We start from the raw sequence: 17,514 nt of genomic DNA, 5'->3' as shown, positions 1-17,514 counted from the left end.
GCTGGGTGTCATCAGACTTCTCTTTGTCTCTGTTACAGGTGCTGGCCCATCTCTTAGATATGGTATTTTACAGTGATGAAAAGGAGAGAGTTATTCCGTTGCTTGTGAATATTATGCACTACGTTGTGCCCTATCTACGCAATCACAGGTATCATTAAGGTTTCTTTAGTTGAGAGATCTGTAGTGGGTGTAGTGGGCTCGGAAAATACAAAACTCTTTGCAGGTCAGGACTCCTTTTTTTCCACCTGAAGTGCAATTATTATGTTGAGGTCATAAACACATGAACTTTCCAGACCTATACTGAAGAAGAGGGTGGATTGATCTCCAAAGCTCTGCTACTGTATTTTGAAGGTAATCTTGTAACTGCACATATGGGTCAAAAATATGTTCATACTGACCAGGAGCTGCATGACTTGGTCAGTGGGACAGGAGGAAAGTTTTCAGGGTGATCCTCCTCTCCTAAAGAAAAGAACTCTCAGCATGTAGCAACAAATTAATCGGACACAAAGACCATAATATCATGATTCTGTATCCAATTTATTAATCAAAGATGGTAAATAAAAAGACAGTGTTTGTGCCTGGGAATATAGTTGCCCATTTCTTCTGTTCCTGTACTCCGAGGTTGAGCTTCCAGACTATTACATTTATAGCTTCTTTTACATCACATCTGATATTTAATAATGTTAGATAACACAATAGCATGACAGATCACATAATTTTAGTTAAGAACTGACTGTTGGAAAACAGCTTAAACAACACCTATAATACTTTCACTTCAAATTCCATACATATATTTACTAACATAAGCTTTTAATTATCTTATCCCTTATTTCATCTTACCCCATCACTATATCTTAATTCTTCCATAGCATTACAGAACTTGTATGTTATCACATCTCTTTGTTAGAATGTTCCATATACACACATAATCTTATAATTCCTATACTTAATTCATTAACAAGCACTGTTTCTTCGATCAGCACTTTGGCCCTGATTCTACAAAGTGCGTCCCGATTTTAGGCAGCTGTCTAATCAGCCAATCAGGATGCACGTTTTTTAAAAAAAATGCTCCCCATGCAGGCCGCCTATATTGAAGACGCCTCCGGGAGCCTACGGAGACCCGCAAGACGCCTAAGCTCACCTAAGGGCCTTAGGCAAACCTAGGCGGCCCTACGCGTCTCCCTAGTAGAGGAAGAGACGCTTACAATGTAGGCCAGCAAAATGCTGGTCTACATTGTAAGTAGACGCGGCCGCTATACTTATCGTGGCAAGGGATCTCTCTGCTGCTGTAAGTATAGCAGCCACGGCCGCCTGTACGATTGCCGGCAGGAGGGTGCCCAAACCCTCCTGCCGGAAGATGCCCCCCCCCCGACATTACCGATCACCGGCAAGAGGGTGCCCAACCCCTCCTGCCAGAAGATACCCCCACCCCCAACTACCGATCACCGGCAGGAGGGTGCCCAATCCCTCCTGCCGGAAAACGCCCCCCCCCTCCGCATCCCCTCCGTGCTAACAGCCCCCAAACCTCCCCCCCACCAAACTAACCTTTAATTGTTGGCCAGATGGGTCTTGCCCGTCCAGCCGGCAGGCCCGCCTCGTTGAAATGAGGCGGGTCCGCCCCTTCCCGGCACATCCCACGAAGCTTAAGGCCTGATTGGCCCAGGCTCTAGAAGCCTGGACCAATCAGGTCTTAGGCATAGCGGGTCTGCCCATTCCCACTAAGCCTAAGGCCTGATTGGCCCAGACAGGCTGACAGATAGTGTATGTGCTTGATAATATGAATTAAATGACTAGATAAACTGGATAGGGTGATTGTTCTTTCATCTACTATATTGCTGTATTATTTTGTGGTGAAAGTACATTGCTTGTGTGGTTGTTTAATTGACGAGCCTTTTGCTCTTTTCTCTTAGTGCTCACAATGCCCCCAGCTACCGAGCCTGTGTTCAGCTGCTGAGCAGCCTCAGTGGCTATCAGTATACAAGGAGAGCATGGAAGAAGGAAGCATTTGATCTGTTTATGGATTCCACTTTCTTCCAGATGGATGCTTCCTGTGTTAGTCAGTAAGTTCTCTCTTTTAATTTGTACTTCTCTATCAGCGCACAGACATTCTTTTTCTTATACATTTTCTTTCTTTTCATTTTTAGCTGGAGAGCCATTATGGACCACCTAATGACCCATGACAAAACCACTTTCCGAGATTTGATGAGTGAGTATCAGGGCCTTATTTATGTCTGAAAAACATGTGTATGTACCGTATTTTTCGCTCCATAAGATACACCTGACCATAAGACATACCCACCTCTAGAGGAGGAAAAACCAAGAAAAAAAATTCTGAACCAAATGGTGTGCCCTGTACCCTGTCCCTCCTCTGGTGGTCTAGTGGTAGGCCGGGACAGGGTACAGGGCACATCTTGTGGTGGGCACGTCTAACGGTATGCAGCCCCAAGCCAGCCAACCAGCCAGCTCCAAGCCAGCCAGCCAGCTCCAGGCCAACCAGCTCCAGGCTAGCCAGCCAGCCCCAGGCTAGCCAGCCAGCCCCAGGCCATCTAGCCAGCCAGCTCCAGGCCAACCAGCCAGCCCCAGGCAAGCCCCCCGTACCTTTTTACATTTTTCATAAAGTTCCAGCCAGCTTCGCTCCCTCCCTACCTGCCGCGGCAGTCTTCACTCTTCCGGGCTCATTTCCTGGCCAGCGACGAAACAAATAGGCAGCGTGGCCGTCAGGAGCAAGCTTTACGCTCTCCTGCTCGGCCCCGCGCTGCTTTCTGAATGACTTCCGTAGGTTCTCGCGAGACTCGCAAGAACTTATGGCAGCCATTCAGAAAGCAGCGTGGGGCTGAGCAGGAGAGCGTAAAGCTTGCTCCTGATGTCCGCGCTGCCAATTTGTTTCGCTGCTGGGGAAATGAGGAGCTGGCTGGACACTGGACCACCAGGTAAAACAGAAGCAACAGTGACAGCAGGCGCAACGATGATGGCAGGCGGGCAGACGGACGGACCGGGGGGGGGGTTAAAAAAAAAAAAAAGGTGGTGCGGCGGCAGCGGGCGGCTGGGTGGTTTAAAAAGGAGATGCGGCGGCGGGTGGGTTTTACAATGGTACGGGGGAGGGTAACAAAATTTGTACCTTAGCTTCATAAAGACGCACCGAGATTTCCACCCACTTTTGGAGTGAAAAATACGTTTCAGTATATGTATATGTGTGTGTATGTGTATACTGGTCCCTAAAGAAACATAAAGGCACCTAAGTTTTCAGATAATTCGAACAAATGATATTAAGTGGGTGGAAAAATTGCAAAGATGAGCAGATAGCGTAGCTGGTTTTAAGAAAGTTCCTGGAGGAAAAGTCCATAGTCTGTTATTGAGAAAGACATGGGGGAAGCCACTGCTTGCCCTGTATCGGTAGCATGGAATATTACTACTCCTTGGGTTTTGGCCAGGTACTAGTGACCTGAATTGGACACCGTGAGAACGGGCTACTGTGCTTGATGGACCATTGGTCTGACCCAGTAAGGCTATTTTTATGTTGTTATTTCTACTTTGTTTTCAGCCCGAGTGGCCGTGGCACAGAGCAGTTCTTTGAGTCTGTTCACTAATCGGGATGCCGAACTAGAGCAGCGAGCCATGCTTCTCCGAAGATTAGCTTTTGCCATTTTCAGCAGTGAAGTTGATCAGTACCAGAAGTATCTTCCAGATATACAAGGTCAGGAAAATTGAATTAAAATTTCCACACTTCAGGGGGCAAGGACTCCTTGAAAGCAGGTACTCTATCCCTTTTTTGTAGATGTGCTTTATTTGTCTAAAGAATTGAATTTTCCAGTTTTGCTTTTCTTATTTCTTTTGTTTGTGAATTCACTCTGTTTAGTGGAATCCTCCTGTTGTCAGGATTTACAACACTGAATTTTTACTCTGCCTTTTAATTTCTGCCAAACTTTTCTGTATATTCCAGAAAGGAAGTAGATCATTTTCTAACGAATCTAGCTCTGCTGCTTCTATCCTCCACCAAGAAACTTTCTTAGAAAACTCTGGAAAGATACCCCAAGCGAATAAGTGACAGAAGTCATGTGAGCTTGACTCTTGCTCCATGCACTGCTATCATCAGAAAGCAATAATGCGTTCCTTCTGTAACTGGTGTTTATAAGTCATATAAATTAGAACTACCAAAGGAATGAGCTTTATGTTTAGGCATGGAAGAGGTGGTTCTGGAGAGAGCTAAGTGGGCATCTTGTGTACTCTTCTACCCACAATTTTGAGACATAATGGAGGAAAAGAGATTGTTTAGATAAGCAGAAATTTTGCAGGTTGTCACGTTATGTGATTGACAACTGATACACATGTGAACGTGGTATGTGAGCACTAGATAGACTGGTCTTTTTACTTATCATCCAGAATTCTGATGATGATGATGCATTCTAGACCAGTCCAGAATGCATGGGTTATACCTACCAACCAACAGATGGAGATAGTGACCTATGAGCTGGGTCCTCTGCCCTTTAAGAGGCACTTTGCAACACTACAGTAGCTCACCAGTATTCTCTGTCTCCAGCAGATGGCGATGGGCATTTTGTACAGAAGCAGACTGATCTGCTGAAGAGTTCTTTCTGCCCAGTTGTAGAGCTGGTCCCCCAATTGTGCTTTTATTTAGGTGACAATTCTGTAAATTGGCACCATAAAGTAGGTGTCACAAAAAGCTACTCATAGCATTTATTCTAAGCCATTAGCCACTATATACAATAGTATTCAATTTTGCATGCTGAAACTTAGATGTGACCACTAATACCGTGTTAATGGCAAGCATGAGTTGAGTGTGTTTGAGTGTGCCGTGCAACCTATATAACTTATATGGGTAAGTTGGCGCCATGCTCATGGCCTGCCCCTACTGAATTGGTTATTTTGCTCCATAAAGTTTTTTGCTGAAAAAGATGCCTGGTTTTGCTGGACAGGATACCACTCAGCTCCAGCAGACCTCTGAATGGGCCTCTCAAGCAAATAGAGCATGTTTGAATTTGTATGAATTTTGTGAATCTCAATCATTGGTGTCTGGTGTAACATAAGAACATAAGAACATAAGAACTGCCTTCTCCGGATCAGACCTTCGGTCCATCAAGTCCGGCGATCCGCACACGCGGAGGCCCTGCCAGGTGTACACCTGGCGTAATTTATAGTCCATCAAATCCTTATATGCCTCTCTTAAGGAGATATGCATCTAGTTTGCTCTTGAAGCCTAGGATGGTCGATTCTGTCATAATCTCCTCTGGGAGAGCATTCCAGGTGTCAACCACTCTCTGAGTAAAGCAGAACTTCCTGACATTAGTCCTGAACCTGTCCCCCCTCAGCTTCATTACATGTCCTCTAGTCCGTGTCAAATTGGACAATGTAAATAATCTTCTCTGCTCTATTTTGTCGATTCCTTTCAGTATTTTGAAGGTCTCGATCATATCCCCACGCAGTCTCCTTTTCTCAAGGGAGAACAATCCTAGTGTTATAAGTCTGTCCTCGTATTCCAGTTTCTCCATACCCTTCACCAGTTTTGTTGCTCGTCTCTGCACCCTCTCCAGCAGCTTTATATCCTTCTTTAGGTAGGGGGACCAATGTTGGACACAGTATTCCAAGTGTGGTCTGACCATTGCCCTATAAAGCGGCATTATAACTTTCTCCGATCTACTCGAGATTCCTTTCTTTATCATGCCCAACATTCTATTTGCCTTCTTTGCCGCTGCTGCGCATTGTGCCGACGGCTTCAGGGTCCTATCTATCAGTACACCCAGGTCCTTTTCTTGTTCACTCTTCCCCAGAGTTGCACCTGACATTGTATACTCGTATTCCTTATTTTTATTGCCTAAATGCATTACCTTGCATTTCTCCACATTGAACTTCATCTGCCATTTCTCCGCCCATGTTTCTAACCGACACAAGTCGCTCTGGAGTTTCTCTCGATCCTCCTGCGATCTGATTTCCCGGCATAGTTTTGTATCGTCTGCAAACTTGATGATCTCACTGGATGTTCCTTCCTCCAGGTCATTGATATAAATATTAAAAAGGATCGGCCCAAGTACCGAGCCCTGGGGTACACCACTAGTCACTTTCTCCCAGTCGGAGAACTTCCCATTTATGCCCACTCTCTGCTTTCGGTTTTCCAGCCATTTGCCTATCCATCTTTGTATATCCCCCTCTATGCCATGAATTTGTAGTTTCCTGAGAAGTCTTTCGTGTGGAACTTTGTCGAACGCTTTCTGGAAGTCCAAGTATATTATGTCCACCGGCTTCCCACTATCAATTTGCTCGTTCACGGTCTCGAAAAATTGGAGTAAATTAGTCAAACATGATTTCCCTTTCCTGAATCCATGTTGACTGGGTTTCATCAAGTCGTATGCGTCCAAGTGCCGGACTATGCTATCCTTGATCAGTGCTTCAACCATCTTGCCAGGGACAGACGTAAGACTAACAGGTCTATAGTTGCCCGGTTCCCCTCTCGATCCTTTTTTGAAAATTGGGGTGACGTTCGCTATCCTCCAGTCGTCCGGTATCTGTCCAGTTCTGATTGTCAGGTTTGCAAGTTTTTGCAATAACTCTCCGATTTCAAACTTCATTTCCTTTAAGACTCTCGGATGAATCCCATCCGGTCCAGGGGATTTGTCACTTTTAAGTTTGTCGATCTGATAGTATATCTGGTCTAAGTCCACTTCAACTGTGGTGAGGCTGTCTTCTATTTCTCCTGCAAACACTTTCTCCGCTTCAGGTATTGTTGAGGTGTCCTCCTTCGTAAAGACGGACGCAAAGAAGGAATTTAGTTTGTCTGCGATTTGTTTATCTTCCTTGATGTACCCTTTTCTTCCCTGGTCGTCCAGGGGTCCCACTGCCTCTTTTGCAGGTTTTTTCCCTTTCACGTATCTAAAGAAGGGCTTGAAGTTTTTGGCCTCCTGGGCTATTTTTTCCTCATATTCCTGTTTTGCATCCCTCACCGCCTTGTGACATTTCTTCTGATCATCTTTATGTTTGTTCCAGGCTTCGGTTGTCTTTATGCATTTCCATTTTTTGAAAGAGTCCTTCTTTTCTTTTATGGCTTCCTTCACCTGTATGGTAAGCCATGCCGGTTCTCTTTTGCTCTTTGTTCTCCGATCTTTGGAAATCCTCGGAATGTAGAGATCTTGTGCTTCTGTGATAGTATTTTTCAGTAGGGTCCATGCCTGATCAACCGTTTCAAGTTTGTCCACCATCTTCTCGAGTCGTTTTTCTACCATGGCTCTCATGCTATCGTATTTACCCTTTTTAAAGTTCAAGGTGGTGGTTAAGGTTTTGGCATGTTTCCCTTTCCCGATGTCAAGTTTAAAGTTGATTACATTGTGATCACTCGTTCCCAGTGGAACTATGACTTCCACTTCTGTTATCGGTCCCGTGAGGCCATTTAGGACCAAGTCCAAGGTGGCGTTGCCTCTTGTCGGCTCTTTTACCATTTGTTCCAGGAAGCAATCCCCTAGCACCTCCAGGAACTTGGCTTCCTTGCCGCAGTTGGAGGTTGCTAGTTTCCAGTCTATCCCTGGGAAATTGAAGTCTCCCAATATAATTACATTGCCTGTCTTGCATTCTTGTTTGATTTCCTCCATCATTTCTGAGTCAGTTTCCTCCGCCTGTCCTGGTGGACGATAGTAAAGGCCAATTTTCGTATCTGCGCCATATTGACCAGGAATTTTGATCCAGAGTGATTCAAGCTTCTCTTTCATTTCTGTTGTAACCATTTCAACAGAATCTATTCCCTCCTTAACATATAGAGCAATACCTCCACCTTTCTGCCCTACTCGATCTCTTCTATACAGTTTGTATCCCTGTAGTACTGTGTCCCATTTGTTTTCTTCATTCCACCATGTTTCTGTTATGCCAATGATATCCAATATGTCATGTCTTGCTATTGTCTCTAGTTCCCCCATTTTGTTACCCAGACTTCTAGCATTCGTATACATACATCTAAGTTCCCTTCATGTTACCTTTTTGGACCTTCTACTCTTGGCCTTCCCTGTAGTTTCAATTACGGTATCCTTTACTGCTCCTGTGTTATCACCTTTGTTTGCTGTGTGGTCGTCCCCTCCTGTGTCTGAGTTGTCCCTTCCTGCTTTTTCTCCCTTATTGGCTGTGAGGTCGTCTTCTCTTGTGTAGGTGTAGTTGTCCTTGGCTTCTTCGTCGGGGCATCCTGCTATCCGTACCATCGACCGGTGGTCGACTGTCGGCTTTCCCCTGTCTTTCAGTTTAAAGCCTTCTCGATTGCCTTCTTCATGTTGCCTGCCAAAACTCTTGCTCCTTCCTTGTTGAGGTGTAGTCCGTCCCTTCTGTAGTACTTGCTTTTTCCCCAGAACGCCGTCCAGTTGCGCACGAAGTCGAAGCCTTCTTCTTCGCACCATCGTCTCATCCAGGCGTTGATTACTTGCAATTCCCCTTGTCTCTTTCCATCCGCTCTTGGTACTGGGAGGATCTCAGAGAAGGCCACCTTCACCTCCCTGATCTTCAGGTCAGAATTTTATTCTAGAACGTGTGTATTGGGCAGGTGTTCAGCTATATCAGACCTCTTAGAAGAGGGTGAGCTTCCTGTAGGGGAAGGAGATGATCCAACAGTGCTTTGTCTCTTCCATAGGAAGAGCTGGAAGATTTGGTTATTCGAGCATTGGAGACACTAAATATCCAAAGTGCAAGAATGGCAGGATACCAATGATCTCCTACTCAGTCTTGTAAATATGTGAGAGGAAAAAGATCTCAGCAACCCCACAGACAATCCACATGGATAATCAAGATCTCTTCATCCTGTGTTTGATTGTTATAGGATACCAATAATCCCACTTTGGATGGAATCTATACGCCTTCAGAAACCTTCCTAGTACACCACTCTGTTCAAGCTATCATTTCGGCAGAGTGGGATGCTCCAGAAACAGGCCTCAGTTTAGGAAGAGCAATGGATAAGCTTTACCCTCTAGTCCTGGAAGAGAAAGGAAAACAGAGATCGCTAAAGGTAGATATATTAGTAATTGTCATAGCTAAGGAAACAACTCTTCCAGTAGGAGGAGGAACTACCTTCGTGGATATTTATATATTCCTTTCTGGGCGCTGTCAGGAGGATGGGCTAAATAAAGTGAGTGAGTAAATAAATTAGGGCTGTACATCGATTAAAAATTTTAATCGCACAATTAATCGCATAAAGCTCTCCTCACATTTCCTTCTGTATAATGTAATATACAGACAGCAGATGTAAATTCTCAAAACTGACACTTTTCAATTTGATGTCCCAAAGAAAGATGTTATGTTAATCAGATTTTTTTATTCCACCTTTACCTATTGTGTTCAAGGTTGAATTACATTACAGGAGGTTGGGTCAGTTACCCAGAAAGTTACAATGGACAGTTTGACACGGCCATTTACTAGAGTTGCTAGTACAGGTAGATCAGTACCATTATTAATACAGTTAGGTCATAGTTACAAGTTTAAGTAGGTCATCTTCGGCTCATCGTTATGTTCCAGGAATTCCATTAGACGGTTTACTTCCGGGTTGGCTCCCTGTCATGGTACAGAAATGCTTTTAAAAGTTTTCTGAACCTGAAATAGTGGTCACAAGATGTATGGAGATGTAATTTTAATAATATTAAGGTAAGAGTTGGCTCACTTTCATTGTTGCTGACATGCATCTGTGAAACATGCATTCCTATATCAATATTCTAGCACAAGAAACATCAGCTACACAAAACAACATTATCCAGCCAATGAGGTGCTGCAAGACCTCTCTCTGTGATTCTTTGTTCTGTGACACTTACTTAACAAGGGGCCCCATTTCACCTTCCGTTAAGGTTCTCCTACATTTAGGCTCTGTTCTGTTTTTTCACACGATAAAAGAGAGCAGACCCAGTAAGTTGGCCACCTGAAACGCACAAATCAATTATTGTCTCCCAAGTAAGAGCAAAGTATACATCTGGTTAGCAATATAAGAAACACAAGACCTATTTTATGGCCTTTCTGGCGCCATCATGAAGGATACTCCTCGGCCTCCAGTGAACAAAAGGAGCTTTTCTATACCATGGGAAAGGAATTTAGAGATAAGGAAACTTCAAGAAAGTTTATTACTTAAAATTAGCATAGATAATGAATATATCTATGTGAATAACTATAAACTTCAAACTTAGATCACAGCACTGGGGGAATTTGCAGAGACTGAGCTGCATTTTATGATGGTCAATGCAAATTCCTCCCACTCCTCTCTTCCTCCCTTTGCCTGTGTGCCAGGAACTGTGTGTGTGTGGAGCATGTTTTTAGTAGGGCTTTGTCTCTTGGTAGGAGGTCTATAGAATCTGTTATTATCTACCAAAATCTTTTAGTATATAAGGTACAAACTGAAGGGGGCGCAGAGAAGGAGGAGGGGTTGAAAAGCTGTGATTGACATTATCTGCAGTATGCTCACGAGCACAGATGGAGGGGGGGAGAGTGTGGTGCAGTGGTTAAAGCTACAGCCTCAGCATCCTGAGGTGGTGGGTTCAAACCCACGCTGCTCCTTGTGACCCTGGGCAAGTCACTTAATCCCCCAATTGACCCAGGTACATTAGACAGATTGTGAGCCCACCAGGACAGACAGGGAAAAATGCTTGAGTACCTGAATAAATTCATGTAAACCGTTCTGAGCTCCCTTGGGAGAATGGTATAGAAAATTGAATAAATAAATAAATCTCTATCTACCGGAAAATATATTATCAAGGTAAGAACCTAATCTCTTTTTATCCTAAGGCTTATTTTATATAATAGGCCCTGAAGTAAACATGTTAACGTTTTCTAAATATCTTCTACATGAGTTTGCATCTACCCTGCAGGGCCCATGGAACAGGCTTCAGAAGCTAGTCTCAAACACTTCTCTGAAGAATCATTTTAATGAAACTGGTTTAAGGGGTACATGCAAATTATTTTTGTATTAATGTATTTTTCATGCATTATTTTAACTGTATTATGCTGTATGGGTGTCTTCATGGAAACCATTTGGGATCACCTTTTAGGGAGAAGGTGGTACATAAGCCTAAATTAGACCAGCATTAGAATAGAAAATAGTCAATTGAAGGTTAATGGATTTACTTTAATTAAATTGCTGTTGAGATTGGATAGTCAGAATGGTTACACATTTTAGTTCTACTTTTATTCCAAAAATAAGAACATAAAGGGAAAGGAGTCCAAAATATGAAGAAGTATAAAGCATGAATCAAGTCTGCAGTTCTTACCTTCCTAAACTAATTGCTTGAAAGAGCAAACCCTTCTGAAAAAAAGCCCATGAAGACTGTTTTATTCTCTATTTCTAAAGGAAGGGGACCTCCCCCTCTGTTTCTGTTTCAGAAAGATTGGTTGAGAGTCTGCGTCTGCCCCAGGTCCCCACGCTTCATTCCCAGGTCTTCTTGTTTTTTCGAGTGTTGCTCTTACGAATGTCTCCACAGCACTTAACTTCCCTATGGCCAACCATGATCACTGAATTGGTATGTGTTTATTGCTGAGGATCTGTTTTCACTAATGTATTCTTTAACTGGTGGTTATGTTGTACATCTGATACTTAGAGATGCTGATCAAACAGCAGCCTAAATAATGCTCAATGTATTCCAAGTCTCTTTCATCATTGGCTTGGATATTGAATGAGTCCCTGGTCTTCAGAATCCCAGACCAACAGGAAGAGCTTCAAGAAAACCCTCAACTATTAATTCTTAATAGATCAAGTGGTCTCATTTTACTAGGTGATGTGTATTAGATTTGTATCATCTATTCATTTTGTTAGCAGTGTATTGTCCAATTACTGTACCTCTACAATTCTGGTTTGAAAATAAACTCTATCCATATACTTTGCAAGTCTCAGGAAAGGGAGTAGGAGAGGACCAATTAAATTCCAATAAACTACAGAGGTGGTATTTGTTAAGACCCAAAAACCAATAAAATACAAAAACAGATTATCTGATTCAGTTACATACAGAAAAGGTTTTCAGCATACATAAAGATTCCAGACTTGACACATTTATTTTGTTTATTTATTTAATTAAAAACATATAATCCGCATATCCAACAATTTTATGTGGATAACATCATAACATACATAATAAAAGCAAAAAAAAAACCAAACCCCAAAACATACGATCAGACAAATCCATACAACATAACAGAAAACATTCAAATATAAATCAGATCTGTGTTTAGGCAATAAAGCCTGCCTTAGGCATCGCAAGATCTAGCCAGGACTATGTTTGACTTGTGGCTACTGCCAGAGATGGAGCCTCAGGCAGTCAGTTCCAGGCATATGACGCAGCAAGATAGAAGGGTCAGAGTCTGGAGCTGGCAGTGGAGGAGAAGGGTACAGATAGGAGGGATGTACCCGATGAACAGAGTTCATGGGGGGGTGGAGCATAGGGGAGCTAAGAAATGAGAGATACTGAGGGGCTGCAGAGTGAATGCACTTGTAGGTCAGTAAGAGGAGTTTGAACTATACTCGGAAATGGATGGGGAGCCAATGAAGTGACTTGAGAGGGGATATGAGTCGTGCAGCAAAATTTTGAACAGATTGAAGGGGAGAGAGATGGTTGAGCAGAAGATCTGTAGAAGCAAGTTGTAGTAATCTATGAGAGAGGTGATAAGGGTTTTGGAAGTGTGATTGGAAAGGAGATGTCAGATTTTGGTAATATAGAGGAAGGAGCGACAGGCTTTAGTGTTTTGTTGGATCTGAGCAGAGAAGGAGAGAGAGGAATCTGAGATGATCCTCAGCTTGTGAGCTGGCAAGACAGGGAGGAAGAAAGTGTTATCCATAAAAATAGAGAATGGGGAAAAGAGGGAGGTGAGTTTAGGCAGAAAGATAAAGACCTCAGCCTTAGCCATATTCAGTTTTAGATGGCAGTGAGACATCCAGGTGGCAATGTCAGACAAACAGGCTGACACTCGGTCATGGATTCCTGTAGAGATATCTGGAGTGGAGAGGTAGATCTGGGCATCATCAGCATAGAGGTGATACTGAAAGCCATGGGAGGAGATCAGTACACCGAAGGAGTATGGGTATAAATGGAGAATAGGAGAGGCTTTGAGGTACACTGATTTATAGTGGGATAACAGTGGAGGAGGATCCCCCATTGTATACACTGAAAAATGTGATGGGAGAGAGAGGAAAAAACACAGGAGCGAACAGAACCTTGGAATGCCAGTAAGGACAGTATATTAAGGAGTAGGTTGTGATCAACAGTGTCAAAAGCAGCAGATAGATCGAGGAAGGATGAGAATAGAGGAGAGGCCTTTAGATCTGGACAAGAAGAAATCATTAGAGACTATAGCAAGGGTAGTTTCTGTGGAATGCAGTGGGCAAAAGCGTAACTGAAGTGGGTCAAGAATAGCTTGAGATGAAAGGCAGACCAAGCAACAGCAGTGAACAGCATGTTCAAGTAGCTTGGATAAGAAGGGAAGGAGGGAGATGGGGCGATAGTTGGAGGGGTTTTTTGAGGAAAGGTGTAACTACGCCATGTTTAAAGACATCAGGAACAGTTGCAGTGGAGAGTGATATGTTGAGGATGAGACAGATAGGAGGGATGACAGTGGGAGAGATAGCGCCGAGTAGGTGGGTGAGAATCAGATCAGAGGAGCAGGTGGTGGGTTTGGAGGAGGAAGAGAGATGTGCAGTTTCCTCTACAGTGATTTTAGAAACATGATGGCAAATAAAGGCCAAATGGCGTATCCAGTCTACCCATCCACAGTACCATTATCTCTTCCTAAGAGATCCCATTTGCCTATCCCAGGTGACTGGGGTTGAGGGGAGGTTGGCAGAATGGACAAATGGAAAGGGGTGGAGGATTACCTAGTTGAGAACTCAAGGTCAATCCTCTGAAGTTTTGATTATTTGCCTATCCAGGATTCTAGGCGATTTACATTATAAAATGGGGAATACAAATTTAATTTTAAAACACATTGAATATACAAAGACGAACAGATTGCATAGGCAAAGATGGACAAACAAATACACAAGATGGAGAGTTGTGAACTACATTAGAATAAAGAAAAGGGAGTATAGAGAGGGAAGAACAAAAGGGAGGAGGAGAAGTTTCTTTAGCAATTGTAAACTATCTAGACATTTGTTTGATGGTCAGTATATCAAACTGTAAATAAACTTGGAAACTTTATGGCTGCCATAGGTGGACTTAACATCAGTGTTCAAAGTCATCTTTGAACAGAAAGCATTTTAATGCCCCCTTAAATTTATCCAGGTTTGTTTCCTCCCTGATATGAAGGGGCAAAGAGTTCCAAGTAAGGGGTGAGCCTTGTTGTAGAAGAATTTGGACATAGTCTGGGGGTCTGGGGGAGAAAATGAAAGGGGGGATTGGAAACATAGAAACATAGAAGATGACGGCAGATAAGGGCCATAGCCCATCAAGTCTGCCCACTCTACTGACCCACCCCCAAGTCTACTATCCTAGGGATCCCACTCCCGGTGACAGGTTCCCTTGGCTTAACCCTCTAAGGGATCCCACATGGGCATCCCATTTGCTCTTAAATTCTTGCACGCTGTTTGCCTCAATCACCTGCACCGGGAGCTCGTTCCAAGGATCAACCACTCTTTCGGTGAAGAAATATTTCCTAGTATTGCCATGAAATTTCCCACCTCTGAGTTTGAGCGGATGCCCTCTTGTGGCTGAGGGTCCTTTGAGAAAGAGAATCTCTTCTTCCATCTTGATACGGCCGGTAATATATTTAAACGTCTCGATCATGTCTCCTCTCTCCCCACGTTCCTCGAGGGAGAGAGGAGACATGATCGAGACATTTAAGTATATTACCGGCCGTATCGAGATGGAAGAAGAGATTCTCTTTCTCAAAGTGAGGGTACTTTGAGCAGGGAGTTTAGAGTGATAAAGAGACAGCAAGGGTTGAGCCGCGAGTCTGGTCAGATCATTCCCCTGTCTGCTTTGATTTGCTTCCCACTTTGTCTCCCACTTCGTCTCCCTTTGGTCAAAAATATTGCCGTTTTTGGGATGATTTGTTGACCGATCCTGTCACAGCGCTTAGAGTTGAGACAGAGTTACAAAATTATATCCGACTCAATGGGACTGGGGAGGTTTCCTCGATAACCTTTTGGGAGGCCTTGAAAGTGGTGATGAGGGGACAGGTTATTTCCATTGGATCTTTTCGTAGGAAGGAAAAGGGTCAGAAATTGGAAGCTTTGCGGAAACAGCTTCTTTTTCTGGAGCGTGCCCATAAACAGGCCTCTGGGAGTACCTAGCTGCTGACTCACTTGGAACAGATGAGACGGGATTTGTAACAGTTGCAATTGGAGGAGATTGCTACCCAGCTGCAGTGTTTGCAGCAAAAATATTTTGAATATGGTAATCGGGCAAGCCGGTTGTTGGCTTTTAAGTTAAAAAAGAAGCAGCTGCGGAACTTTATTCCTGGGGTTCACTCTGGGGAGGTGCTTTTTGTCATTCTTTGGAGGCTATTGCGCGGGCTTTTTTTGGCTTTTTATAAGGCTTTGTATTCCCCAGAGTATTGTGCCACCCAGGGTTCTATAGATGACTATTTAGAGCGGGCCCAAGTGCAAAGCTTGACGGCAGAAGAGGCCGAGGAGCTTTCGGCTCCAATAACAGAGGAAGAGACCCTTTGGGCAATCTCGACTGGCTAATGGTAAGGCTCTCGGATTGCATGGGTTTTCTAATCACTTTTATAAGCAGTTTAAACATATTTGGTGAGCCCTCTAACTGCAATGTTCAATGGCCTTGGGGAGGCTGGTAAGCTGCTGCACTCGTGGCGTTTGGCTGGGGTAACTTTAATATTGAAGCCTGGTAAGGATCCGGCTAGCTGTGGCTCGTATAGCCCTATTTCACTGTTGGGCATGGACTATAAGCTTTTTACTAAGATCTTAGCTCGCAGGTTGCAACATCATATGCCGCGCCTGGTTCTTGATGACCAAGCTGGATTTATTGCTGAGCGACAGTCTTTTGATAATATTCGTCGTTTGTTGCACTTAATTTGGTCGGCGCAGCAGGGTGGCCCTTCAGCCTTTTTGTTGGGAATTGATGCAGAGAAGGCCTTCGATAGGGTGTATTGGCCATACATATTGAGTACTCTGTCAACTATGGGTATAGGGGATCAATTTTTCTCGTGGGTGCAATTGTTATATACTAAGCCGCTGCCTTCTTTGTTGGTTAATGGTGGCTATACGGAGTCTTTTGAATTGGGGCGAGGGACTAGACAGGGCTGTGCCTTGTCGCTTCTTCTTTTTGCTTTGGCAATGGAGCCTTTCGCCAATCATATTCGTCTCCGTCAGGACATAAGGGGTTTTACTCACGGTGCGGTCTCTACTAAGTTGTTGCTTTTTGCAGATGATATTATGCTTACTGTCACACGCCCAGTGAGTTCTCTCCTGGGGATAGTGGAGGAGCTTGACTTCTTTGGCCAGGTTTCTGGTTTTAAGGCGAATATGGATAAGTCTGAGATTCTTAATCTGTCAGTGCCTCTTGGTGATAGGAATCGGTTGAAACGCCAGTTTCCTTTTAAATGGGCGGCTAAAAGTATCAAATATCTAGGGATTAATATTCCTTCTAGTCCTCAGTCTCTCTATGATTTGAACTTTCCTCCTTTGCTTAAATCTTTGTGGGCGGATCTTGAAAGATGGGAGGCCACTTCACTTTCTTGGTTTGGCCGCATCCAGAGTGTGAAAATGATGGTGTTACCGAAACTTTTATATCTTTTTCAAGCCTTGCTAATTCCACTTTCGGATGTCTTTTTTCGCAGGGTCTCTAGGAAACTGTTTCAGTATATTTGGAAAAGTAAACCTCCGAGGGTTCAACGGAGTGTGTTGTATCAATTTTGGGACCATGGTGGGATGGGTGTCCCTTGTTTGAAGCGCTATTATGTAGCAGCCCAATTGAAGGCATTTCTGACTTGGTGTAAAGCTCGCACTAAAAGTTGGGTCCAGATCGAACACCCGCATATTGATGATGATCTTTATTTTGGGCTTCCTTGGCTGTCTTTGCCGGAGACCAGGGCCTTGCTTCATGGCTCTAATCCTTTTCTCGCCCTTACCTTTAATTTATGGGCTCGTACTCGGGCTCGATTGCTTCCAGGTAGGTGTTATTTTTTATCTATGCCACTTAGGGTGGCAGAAGGGTTTGTGCCTGGTCGCCTGGATCCGCGATTTAAAACCTGGGCCCTCCAGGGCCTTGCGGATCTGGGGAATTTTATTGAGGAGGGTTAGATTGTTCCTTATTCGGATCTACGGGAGGCCTACGAATTGGGGGAGTTGGATTTCTTTCGTTATCACTAGGTCTGCGACTTTCTTCGACGTAGAGCCCTGGGCAAGTTGTTGATCCCGAAAACTTTGTTGGAATGGGCCATGAGTGGCAGTTGTGGTCGGGGATGTGTTACTCGCTTTTATAAGGCACTTACTTCCCAAAATGCCCCCCCAATTAAATATATTCAGGTTTGGGAGATTTTGTTGGGGAGGACTTTTCCTGTTCGATGGCGGGCCACTCTTTTCCAGTGCTTGCTGCGCCCCTCAATTGCTAG

The 17,514-nt window shown here is 43.9% G+C and overlaps 1 protein-coding gene across 4 annotated transcripts in view; it reads left to right on the top strand.

Annotated features, from left to right (window-relative positions):
- DOP1A (DOP1 leucine zipper like protein A) overlaps positions 1–17,514 on the top strand; it is a 284,642-nt gene that overhangs the window by 254,929 nt on the left and 12,199 nt on the right. For 3 of the 4 annotated variants that reach the window (XM_033937929.1, XM_033937930.1, XM_033937928.1), the window contains 5 exons: positions 39–148; positions 1,911–2,060; positions 2,145–2,206; positions 3,542–3,694; positions 11,338–11,474. In XM_033937929.1, the coding sequence (XP_033793820.1) occupies positions 39–148; positions 1,911–2,060; positions 2,145–2,206; positions 3,542–3,694; positions 11,338–11,474 (612 nt within the window). Of the gene's footprint in view, positions 1–38; positions 149–1,910; positions 2,061–2,144; positions 2,207–3,541; positions 3,754–11,337; positions 11,475–17,514 lie in introns of those variants that run through there. The other variant, XM_033937931.1, reaches the window with a different exon arrangement.

Source organism: Geotrypetes seraphini, chromosome 3 (genome assembly GCF_902459505.1).
Source record: "Geotrypetes seraphini chromosome 3, aGeoSer1.1, whole genome shotgun sequence".
Lineage (NCBI taxonomy): Eukaryota > Metazoa > Chordata > Amphibia > Gymnophiona > Dermophiidae > Geotrypetes > Geotrypetes seraphini.
Note: the sequence above shows the minus strand (reverse complement) of the source record. Positions and strands in the feature narration are given on the sequence as shown.